This window comes from Scyliorhinus torazame, chromosome 21, assembly GCF_047496885.1.
Source record: "Scyliorhinus torazame isolate Kashiwa2021f chromosome 21, sScyTor2.1, whole genome shotgun sequence".
Taxonomy (NCBI): domain Eukaryota; kingdom Metazoa; phylum Chordata; class Chondrichthyes; order Carcharhiniformes; family Scyliorhinidae; genus Scyliorhinus; species Scyliorhinus torazame.
In genome coordinates, this window is record NC_092727.1 from 7,172,085 (window position 1) to 7,184,377 (window position 12,293).

At 43.0% G+C, this 12,293-nt stretch overlaps 1 protein-coding gene across 1 annotated transcript in view; it reads right to left on the bottom strand.

The window, feature by feature from the left end:
- Nucleotides 1–12,293, bottom strand: part of sorl1 (sortilin-related receptor, L(DLR class) A repeats containing) — a 227,127-nt gene that overhangs the window by 131,315 nt on the left and 83,519 nt on the right. The window contains exons 7-8 of the mRNA XM_072486394.1: nucleotides 5,781–5,882; nucleotides 4,690–4,859 (exon numbers count right to left, since the gene is read on the bottom strand). Coding sequence (XP_072342495.1) covers nucleotides 4,690–4,859; nucleotides 5,781–5,882 — 272 coding nt within the window. The remainder of the gene's footprint in view (nucleotides 1–4,689; nucleotides 4,860–5,780; nucleotides 5,883–12,293) is intronic.

A 12,293-nucleotide genomic window follows, 5' to 3' on the forward strand; every position in this document is an offset into this window, starting at 1 on the left:
TTGCCCCTTAATTGGAAAAAAAAACAATTGGATGCTCCAAACATTAAAAAAAAAATTTTTTTAAAGTCAATGGAATGGGTCTTTAATGCAAAAGCCTTGTTACAAATGTGCGTGCCACCATGAAACAGAGGGTGTGTCTTGTGCAAAATTCACCTTAAAGCAGTTGCAGTACCATCATGTTCCTCCTTAAGAAATATTCCCGAGTAGGATTCTATCCAACCACACCGATAACTAATTAAGTTGGCAGCCTCTAATGGAACTACATCACATTTCCTGAACCACTGTTTATGAGGTGGGTTTGGATGTGCAAGAGGCACTCTATTGTAATACTATCAATTTTGCATTGAATGAATTACTTATATTTCTAGTGCTTTGAAGATAGCTGTTCAAATAATATGAAAATGGCAAAATATATATTTGTATTTGTAAGACAGAACTCATCTTAAAATATAGGTCAGTCCCACATTTAAAAGAGCACACAAAGAAACCATAAACATTTGTCGGTTAATATTTTGGCAACAAACCTTTCAAATGTGCATGTCCTGTATTTTCCTGTTGCTAGCTCTGGTCCACAATCACAAATGACTATAGTACAGAGCTTCCCAAACTATGGGTCTTTTGAGAGAAAACTTTGGGGTCACGCGCTTCAAGGCAACAATGGTGCCATGGAACTTAGGCTGAATGCCAAGAGTTACGAGGCCCTTTTAAATCCTCACGGACAGCCTAACTGACAGATGCTTGAAGTCCAATTGCTGCAGCAAATCAAAAACCTACTTTCGGCACAGGCTTTATCATAAAATCTACAGTGCAGAAGACCATTCGGCCCATCGGGTCTGCACCAGCCCTTGGAAAGAGCATCATACTTGCCCACGCCTCCACCCTATCCCGCAGCCCAGTACTCCCACTTAATCTTTTGGATACCAAGAGGCAATTTAGCATGGCCAATCCACTAAACCTGCACATCTTTGGGAGGAAACCAGAGCACCCAGAGGAAACCCAAGCAGACGATAAGACATGGGAGCAGAATTTGGCCACTCGGCCCATCACGTCTGCTCCGCCATTCAATCATGGTTGATGTTGCAGCTGTACAAAACTCTGGTGTGGCCGCATTTGGGGTGTTGCGTGCAATTCTGGTCGCCGGCATTATAGGAAGGATGTGGAAGCATTGGAAAGGGTGCAGAGGAGATTTACCAGAATGTTGCCTGGTATGGAGGGAAGACCTCATGAGGAAAGGCTGAGGGACTTGAGGCTGTTTTCGTTAGAGAGAAGAAGGTTAAGAGGTGACTTAATTGAGGCATACAAGATGATCAGAGGATTAGACAGGGTGGACAGTGAGAGCCTTTTTCCTCGGATGGTGATGTCGAGCACGAGGGGACATAGCTTTAAATTGAGGGGAGATAGATATAGGACAGATGTCAGAGGTAGGTTCTTTACTCGGAGAGTAGTAAGGACGTGGAATGCCCTGCCTGAAACAGTAGTGGACTCGCCAACATTAAAGGCATTTAAATGGTCATTGGATAGGCATATGGATGATAAGGGAGTAGTGTAGATGGGCTTTAGAGTGGTTTCACAGGTTGGCGCAACATCGAGGGCCGAAGGGCCTGTACTGTGCTGTAATGTTCTATATTCTATATTTTTCTCATTTCCCATAAGCCCTGATCCTCTTTTTTTTTTTTAAATTCAGAGTACCCAATTATTATTTTTACCAATTAAGGGGCAATTTAGCATGGCCAATCCACATAACCTGTACATCTTTAGGTTGAAAATGTGCAAACTCCACACGGACAGTGACTCAGGACTGGGATTCAAACCCGGGTCCTCATTGCCGCAGTCCCAGTGCTAACCACTGCATCACATGCCGTCCTCTGATCCCCTTATTAATCAAGAACCTATCTATCTCAGTCTTAAAGACACTCAGTGATTTGGCCTCCACAGCCTTCTGCGGCAATGAGTTCCACAGATTCACCACCCTCTGGCTGAAGGAATTCTCATCTCTGTTTTAAAGGATCGTTCCTTTAGTCTGAGATTGTGTCCTCTGGTTCTTGTTTTTTTCTACAAATGGAAACATCCGCTTTACGTCCACTCTATTCAGGCCTCGCAGTATCCTGCAAGTTTCAATAAGATCTCCCTTCATCCTTCAAAACTCCAACGAGTGCAGACCACAGGCCAAAGTCCTCAACCGTTCCTCATACAACAAGCTCTTCATTCTGGTGAACCTCCTCTGGACTCTTTCCAAAGCCAGCACATCCTTCCTTATATACAGGGCCCAAAACTGCTCACAATATTCCAAATGGAATCTGACCAGAGCCTTATACAACCTCAGAAGTACATCTCTGCTCTTTAATTCTAGCCCTCTCGACATGAATGCTAACATTTAATATATTTGGCTAATGCATTTGACTTCCTAACTGCTGACTGAACCTGCATGTTAACCTCCAGAATCTGAACAAGGACTCCCAAGTCCCTTTGTGCTTCTGATTTCTTAAGCATTTCCCCATTTAGAAAATTCCTTTCCTCCTTCCATAGTGCATAACCTCACACTTTTCCACATTGTATTTCTTCTGCCACTTCATTGTCCACTCTCCTAGCTTGTCCAAATTCTTCTGCAGCCCCCCTACTTCCTCAATACTACTGTTAATACTGTTGTGCTTTCAGGTGGTGTCACCAAGAGACACCATTACAGGAGATCTTTGTATCATCTGGAAACTTAGCAACAGTGCGTTCAGTTCCTTATTCCAGATCATTAATGTATATTGTGAAAAGTTGTGGTCCCAGCACAGACCCCTGAGGCACACCACTAGTCACCGGCTGCCATCCTGAAAAAGACCCCACTCACTGCCAGTCATCCAATCCTCTATCCATGCCAGGATCTTACCCTTAACACCATGGGCTCTTAGTCTCCTATGCGGCACCTTGTCAAAGGCCTTCTGGAAATCTAAATAAATCACATCCACTGGTTCTCCTTTGTCTAACTTCCTTGTTACCTCCTCAAAGAACCAACACATTTGTCAGACATGACCTCCCCTAAACAAAGCCATGCTGACTCAGTCCTATTTTATCATGCACTTCCAAGTACTCCACGATCTCATCTTGAATAATGGACTCTAAAATTTTACCAATGACCAGTCAGACAAGGGGAGAAAAAGTGCATACTCCACACAGACAGTCACCTGAGGTGAGTTGACGCAGCAATGCTAATCCACTGCATCGCTTAAAAAAGAACTTTGCAGTTTAAACACTTTGTACCATGCTCAACCTCATCACACTCACCCTGACTCAGCAACTGAAGCCACCAAACCAGTTTGACAACTCCTTATACCCTTCAAACTTCACTCGGAGGTCAAGTGAAGACTGGGGCATTAAATTTGGGTCGCACCAGAAAGGATTTCAAGAAAAGGCAATGGCTCAATTTTCCAAAATTGCTGGAAAGCATTTTGCAGGGCAAGTTTTGATGAGATTTTTAGATGATGGGGATAGGGTAGAGGTCTTGGTAATGGTGTCCTTTGACAACTACCTTATTACGCCAATCGAATTGCTAAGGACACGTAATGAGCATTGGATTAAGAGCATAAATAGAGACCCTCAATTTATTGGATTAGTTTAGTTGGCCAATTGTTTATTTTTAAAATGAACATAAATAGAGACAACTGCGACAGTTGATGTGGGTGAGGAATTGAACTAAAGAGAATGGTACTAGACTGGGATGACCAGTTCAGATAGTGTAGAGGTAGACCCTAATATAGGAGAGCAGAAGATTAGGATAGTGGATTTTTAGACATTAGTCCAGGTTGCAGAGAATGAACAAAGGGGCTGTGCAAAGCATGGCCAGAAGGGAGGATGCTGCAGAGGATGCTGGGTGAAAGGGGCCCCAGGGCTGAGGAATGTGGAATTGGCCCATCAGGATCAGTAATTGTGAAGATCAGCTGAAATGGCCAGGTCAAGGAATGTGTGGGAAAGCCTATGGGAGCTTTGCATTTGCCATCTTGCCTTATTTGGTAATGTGTGAAACTTGATTCTATGTTCATGTGTACAAGATGCTATGTGCTTGGTTTTCACCCGCTTGCTCTGGGGATCTCAGGAACTGTGTTGGTCCTGCTGTTATCAGAGTGAGTCTAGCTTGCAAGCCGTTTGAAATAAAATAGATTAATACTTACGAATCCGACTCAGCGTTTGACTGAGACCAGACTGAGGGCAGAAAGAATTCAATATCATCATGGGTAACCATAAGGAGGTTGCAACTCCACTGAAATGTTGACAAATAAACCTGCTAAAGTTAAACGGCACGTTTCTGTATAATTTCTCCACCATATACGGTTATTGGATTTAACATGGTGCAAGGAGAAGGAATACTTTGGATCCTACATTAGAATCTGCAATCTCCTATCAAAAAGCACAGGAAGGCAATCTGGGCAGTCTGAACGCAGGCGTTTCTGGAAACACGACCGTAGCATGAGGTTACTCACAATCCAGCATGGATTGGACAATAAAATAGGAAATCTGGGAAACGTAACAACCTTACACATTAGATGGTGTATTGCTCGGGTAGGACAAGTATTAGATTTTGCCTAACTTGCGCTAGTCTGTCAGATCATTCAGAGTGCAACCACCCATCGAGTAACTAAATTCCTCAGTGCAAAAGGAATATACGTAACAAATGTTTTGTTTCGAGCAAAATGTTCATGTTCCTACCTCACCAGAGTTGTACTTCCTGCACCTCCTGGACTGTAATACAGTACATTTTGCAGAGAAAGGGAAAATTTCAGACCCTCTGCTTCAGAGATATAGAGGTTGGTCACATTATTGTTGACATTGACGCAGACAAACACCTGGTCTTCTGATGCATCAGCCACATAATACTCCTGAAAAATGTACAAAAGGAGGAAGTATTTTCACAAAATCAAGATAGAAGGTAATATTCATCATTTGCAATTCATACTGCATCAATCCAGAATAGAAACACTTCGTTGTCATTCAGTTCCAGGTATTTACAATAGCCGATTACACCAGTGGGCACAGCTTGGAAAGAGTAGAGAAGGAAAGCCAGCAAAAGGAGAGATTTGCGAATGGAATGAAGAAAGCAAGACGAGAATGAAAAAGGTAAATACAACTCTAAAATGCAACTTCACTACTTGGCGCAAACAATCTTACTCTGTTGCACACCTGGGTTCATCATTTTAATACATTTTGTCAAGAAATGTTTTTGGCTCAATTATCTACTGGAACATAGTGCAGAAGGAGGCCATTCGGCCCATCGAGTCTGCACCGACCCACTTAAGCCCTCACTTCCACCCTATCCCTGTAACCCAATAACCCCTTCTAACCTTTTTTGGTCACGAAGTGCAATTTATCATGGCCAAATCCACCTAACTTGCACATCTTTGGACTGTGGGAGGAAACAAGAGCACCCGGAGGAAACACACGCACACACGGGAGAACATGTAGATTCTGCACAGACAGTGACCCAGCAGGGAATCGAACCAGAGGCCCTGGCGCTGTGAAGCCACAGTGCTAATCACTTGTGCTAGCTGCACTTCTAAATCACATTGAGTGGTACTGTACATGAAAGAAAAAATATCCACTAACACAGGACATTTAGTATATTAACATGTGACAGAGTCAACCATCAAGCTGCCCATTGCCAGGCACCAAATTTTATAAGTTTAGTAAAGTCTTGTGCTTTCAGACAACTCTGTCCCCAGTCCAGGGACAGGCTTCAGCAAAGGATGCACATTAATGTAATAAAGGATTTGGACTTGATGTTTATATTTCTACTCACTCACCGTTATATGTTGTCTTGTGAGAAAGTTTGCTTGTTTCATGGGTTTCCGATTATACGAGACCCACAACTGTACTGTAATCGGGTCACTGCTCCCGAGAAGGTGCTGCAAAAAGAGAGAAATAAGTTTGAGTTTCAAATAGAGCTTTAATTGACCAATCATTTTCCTGCTCTACCATTTAGCTATCAGTTTTAAGTACAAATTGCTGAAAGTCTCCTGGAAAATCAAATCTCTTGTAGCGGTACTGAAGTTGGCCACATAATGCCACTGGAGCATCCAAGATGTTTGGCTTTGTTCAGGTACATATGAACAGAATCTCAGGCAATGGATTCAATCCATGTTCCTATTTATTATTGGGTAACCACATTCTTGGGTGTTCTGAATCGGCCTTGCAGCAAGTTTCCACATTCTCAAACTTCAAACGAGACAAATCAACAAATAAGAAATATTCACAGAAAGTTGCCTGGGTTTTGTGGGCCAAATTGCCAGTGATGTGTGCTACAGGCACACAATCAGCAACTTTGACACTCTGTATACTTACCTGGAGGTAGAGATTTGTAAGCAATCTGCCCCAAAGTTTCTCTTCCTTCATGTTCTCCCCAGTGGCCAATACAACGTGCATTGCATTACACAGTATTTCTTTCTCAAAATCATTCATTCAAGGGATGTGCGCTACGCTGGATAGACGAGCATTCATTGTCCAACCCCAATTGCCCGAGAAGGTGGTGGTGAGCCGCCTTCTTGAACTGCTGCAGTCCATGCGGTGCAGGTACGCCCACAGTGCTGTTATGGAGGGTCTCCAGCATTTGTCCCAGAATCTATTGTATTTGTCTTCACAGGGTAATCTAATTCAAGCAAAATTATCTGCAGCAGAGCACACAATGTTGAAGAAAAAGATGCTAGACTCGAGAAATCTGGACGGTGCGGTGAGCACTGGGGTTTTAAAATCTTACGGATGGTAGGAAGAGAAACAGGAGGTAAAGAGTACTGTGGTTTTAGAGGTCTTGTAGCATCGCTAACATTAATAAACCAGTTTCAGGTTTATGGAAATTTAAAATGCTACAATTAGGCACTGATTAGGACTGGTTTAGCACCCTGGGCTAAACAGCTGGCTTGTAATGCAGAACAAGGCAGCAGCATGGGTTCAATTCTCGTACCGCCCCCCCCCCCCGAACAGGCGGCAGAATGTGGCGACTAGGGGCTTTTCACAGCAACTTCACTGACGCCTACTTGTGACAATAAGCGATTATTATTATTATTATGCATGACACTGTGCTACATTAGCTTGCTTGCAAAGCTGAAGCACCCTGTATTATAATTTACCAATGATTTTATCTTTTAGTAGATTAAGAATGGCAAGAATCAACAGTAGGCATGCAATGTTGTTGGTAAGAATTGAACACGGCAGCTACGTTTTGGGGGAAGAAAATATAGCCAGATTGAAAACAAATTGCACAATTAAACCACCAGGTGGCATTTGAATGACACAAATTACTGCACATGAAACAATGGCTTCATTTCCCAGTAATGCTCATTTTTATCACCATTACCACAGCACATTAATTATGAAATCTCCATTAGTGTTTCTTGTCACTTCCTTTCTAAAAAAAATAAAAAAATAAGCGGCTTTGAAACATAAATCTGTTTTGAGATAATTTTGCAACCCAATCATACAGCCGCAGCTAGTTGGATCTGAAATGGAGTAGTAGATTTGACCAGCTTAGTTTGGCACTGGATCAACTGGGCCAATTCTGGCAAATTTTCCTGACTAAAATCCAGTGAAGCCATTCACACTAGCGCAGTAAATTATTTCTGGGTTCTATATTTACAGCCACGCGAATTAAAACCCACAAATTAATAGCAGGCAGTTCAATCTTCCATCTGGTTTGGGTTATTAAAACCTAATGGTATTTCTGGAACGAGGCAAGTGCAAATCGTCTGCTGACGAAAAAAAGAGAGACATGCTGTCGAAGCTTTTCAACTTGCATTCATCAGGACAAACACAACAATATATACTGCAGGAGGGGAAAAAAATGGCAATTGATTGGCAAGTTGACTTTGATTTGACACACCGTTGCTATGGAGAATGCACCCAGGAACTATTGCCCCAACACTTGATTAATTCAAAAAGACAATGCCTGGATATGTTCCTTTTGCTTGCAGAGGAAAAGTTCCTGCACATAAACATGGAGGTTCGAGGAAGTGTAACTGAATCACATTCAACGCTCAAATGAGAATCTTATAATGGTTGTTAGTGTAATTCTCAACACAGGATCACATTTATTACAATTCAGACCAGACCCAGTGGCTAGGACACTGGACGAAACTCCCATATTTTTGTTTATTTTGTAAGACTGCAGAAAGATCAATTTGTTCCAGGAGCGAATTTTTTTACATTAATTTTACGGGATATGGGATTCGCTGGTTAGGCCAGCATTAATTACCCACCCCTAGCTGCCCTTCAGATGGTTGCCTCCTTGAACGGCTGCTGTCCTTGAGGTAAAGGTACATCCATTGTGCTGTTGGGGGGGGGGGGGGGGGGGGGAGAGAGAATGAGTTCCAGGATGTTGCCCCAGCGACAGTGAAGGAACAGCAACATATTTGCTAGTCAGGATGGAGAGTGACTTGGATGGGAGCCTCCAGGTGGCCGGGTTCCCAGGTATCTGCTCCTCTTGTCCTCCTAGATGGTAGTGGTCGTGGGTTTGTAAGGTGTTGTCTGAGGAACCTTGTGAGTTACTGCAGAGCATCTTGTATATTGTACACAAGGCTGCCACTGTGCGTTGGTGGTGGAGGGTTTGAATGTTTGTGGAAGGGGGAAGCAATCGAGCGGGCTGCTTTGTCCTGGATGGTGTTGAGCTTCTTGGGCATTGTTGGAGCTGCACTCATCCAGGCAAGTGGAGAGTATTCCATTACACTCTGGACCTGCGGCTTGTAGACAGTGGACGGAATGGAGGTCATTGATGAAGCAGCTGAAGGTGGTTGGGCCAAGGATTGCAGGTCGAAATAGGGATTTGGTATTTTTAAAACAAGACTTTACGATGAACACAATATTAAACTCATTAATTTCACACCCAAAAAGATCACCTCTTAAACACTACTATTCAATTACGTGAGCTATGCATTTTAAAGAGCTTGTTTACATAATGAGTTTAAATCAGCTGGGCAGTTTTTAAAAACTGGTTTATTAAATCCTGTGCACAAGGAAGAAGAAAATACTTTATTTTGAGCCTTTATTGTGCCCCAGAATTCTACCTCTGACAGGGCCCTGTATTAATAATCATATGTTGTGTTGAGAATGCAAATTTAACCATTCCATTAAGCAGGGGATGAAATGGGAACAATATTTTGGGAAAACGCACCAATGGTAGCTTTCTCCTTCAATTAACCTTGCGTCTTATTTGATGGATATCAAAATACAAAGAGCAGTTTTGAGTAAACAGAAACCAGCGATTTGAGCAGCATCTGATAGTGCCAAACAGTGCAGTTATTAAAGGGTTGCTAGGAGGCTGTTTAATGATAACTCACTACGTCAGCATGTTAATTGTCAGCCCTTTTGTTCGAACACTATTGTAAGAAAATGCAACATGCATTTAGCATCAAATGTCCAAGATTTATTCGCACTACTACCTCATGCACGGAATCAACAAAAAATCTGTGGACGCGATCTACCGGCCGTGGTGCGCTATAGCAAGAGCGCAGCACATCAGGTAGATCCCGCAGATCCCAGACGAGGCCTTCCGCAGGTTTCCCAGCAGCCTTTACGTCTTGCGTGATTATACCCAAGACCTGAGAGGCACTAGAATCAGAATCACGCCCAAAGGGGGTGTGACCAAACACAAGTGCGTAAGTAGTGTTTAAACCTTCTTTAAACATTGCCCATGGGTGGGGGGCCTACAAGCTCACTTGGAGATCGGGGCACCCTTTCAAAACAGCGGCCCGATCTTGGAATTCAGCTCCTCAGTGCTGAAAAAATTTCTAAGTGTGGGCTGAAGCCGGTGAGAAAATCCCCAGGGTCCAAAAAAGTGACTGTCGTTTGATAGCGATGGAGACTTCACCGGCAAGGCTGGCAGGAAAATCCCTTAACAACCCAAAACATTTTGGTTAAATTCCATCCTCAGGGTTTAAAGCATTTCCAAGATTAAATCCACAATAATCTAATGGGAGGACAAAAATCGCATCCTTTTATGCTGCTACGATTGGCCTAAGAACTCTTACATTTTTATCTTTCTTCAATTCTGATATAGATCATCAACGTGAAATGAACTAGTTTCGCTCCACAGATGCTGCCAGACTAGTTTTTCCAGTTTATGTTTATTTTTCTTCTCGCGCTGCTACACCTTGAAAGGTAGCTTTACCTGGTGGCAGACTTTAATTGTGGAGGAATATTTACTGCCTTGACAAGCTAGCCTCCAAAAAGATATATAGTAAAAGCAGCAAGAGTCAAAGAATTGTTATAGCAGGGTGCGCAGGAGGCAGCCATTTGGTTAGTTGACTCTGCACCAGCTCTCTAAATGAACAATTCATAGATCCTGCAGGGCAGAAGGAGGCCATTCAGCCCATCGAGTCTGCACCAACCATCCAAAAGTGCACCCCACCTAGGCCCACTCACTCACCCCATCCCCATAGCCTCATCTAATTTTTTGAACACAATGGGGCAATTTAGCATGGGCAATCCACCTAACCTGCACATCTTTGGACTGTGGGAGGAAACCAGAGCAGACACAGGGAGAACGTGCAAACTGCACGCAGTCACCCAAGGTTGGAATCGAAGCCGGGTCTCTGGTGCTGTGAGACAGCAGTGCGAACTACTGTGCCACCCTCATCTGGCATCATTCCACCGCCTTCTTCCCATTGCAGTCTAATTCCTTCTCAAATACCTCGATTAAAACTGCCTCCAGCTGACCCTCAGACAGTGCACTCCAGATACCCAACCGCTTGCTACATGAAAATATTTTTTCTCATGTTGTGCTTCTTTTGCCAGTTACTTTAAACCTGAGCCGCCTTCTTCTTGAGTAGGAACCGTTTCTCCCCATCTACACTTTTGAATATCTCTATCAAATAGTCATATAGGTCAACAGCATAGAAACAGCCCTTTGGCCTGTTGCATCTGCACCAGTCAAAAACAACACAACTATTCTAATCCCATTCTCCAGCACTTGGCCTATAGTCTTGTATGCCCTGGGATCGCAAATGCACATCTAAATATTTCTTAAATGTTGAGGGTCTATGCCTCCACCACCCTTTCAGGCAGTGAGTTTCAGAATCCCACCACCCTAGAGCGAAAAAGATTTCCCTCCCATCCCCTCTAAACCTCCTGCCCCTGGCATTAAATCTCTGTCCCTGGGACATTATTCCCAGCTAATTTCAAGATATTTTCTTCACTCTCACCAATACAGAACTTTCCCCAAAGTGAAGTGCCAAAAACTTGATTCAATACTCCATCCGTGGCCAAACCAGTGTCTCCTACAAGTTCAGCATAATCTTCTTGTTCTTGTACTCGATCCCCTTATTAATAAAGCCTAGGATAAGGTTTGCTTTATTAACCGCACGCTCAACCCTCGCACGCTCAATCCTTCCTTTCTTCTGCCACTTTCAATGATTTAAATAGCCACATCCCTCTGCTCCTGCACCCACTTCGGAGTTCTATCCTTACACTGTCCCTTCATGTTCTTCCGACCAAAAGAATCATTTCATGTTCCTCCATATTGAACATCATATGTCATTTGTCCATCTGTCACCAACCTGTCTACATCCTTTAGAAGTTCTACACTATCCTCATTACATTCACAATGCTTCCAAGTAGTAGTATCTGCAAGTTCTGAAATTGTGCCTTGTACACCAAGGTCTAGGTCATTAATATACATCAGGAAAAGCAAGGGTTCCAACACCGAGCCCTGGGGAACTCCACTACCAATGTTCCGCCAGCCTCAAAAACATCCATCAACCATTACTCAGCATCGTCTGTATCCACGTTGATAATGTCCCTTTTATTTCATGAGCTCCAACTTTTCTCGTAGGTCAGTAGTGCAGCACTGTATCAAATGCCTTTTGGAAATCCATGAACACCACATAACAGCATTGTTCTCATCAACCCTCTCATGTTACCGCTTCAAAATGAAACTCCAGCAGGTTGACAAAACACGATTTTCGCTTAACAAAATAGTCCAGACTGGTTTAATTAACCAGCATTTGTCCTGAAAATGTTTTTCTCCAATAAAAATTCTGAAAAGAAACAGCTAGCAAATAAGTCACACCCTACATTACAGTAATTGAGACAAACTTCGATTGTATGGTTATATTTGCTGTCAACTGCTGCACCTTACAATATGGGCTATGGAACGACATTAAAATGAAAGATCAGCATTGTGGACAAATTGCTGTCCAATGAAGCACAGCAGCTTGAAGCAGAAGGCCGGAAATTTAAATTAAAAATCACAATGGCACATGAATACCGTCCAATCTGCCAAGCCATTGAACCATAGAAAGAGGGAGGGCACATGTACAACTGAAATTGTT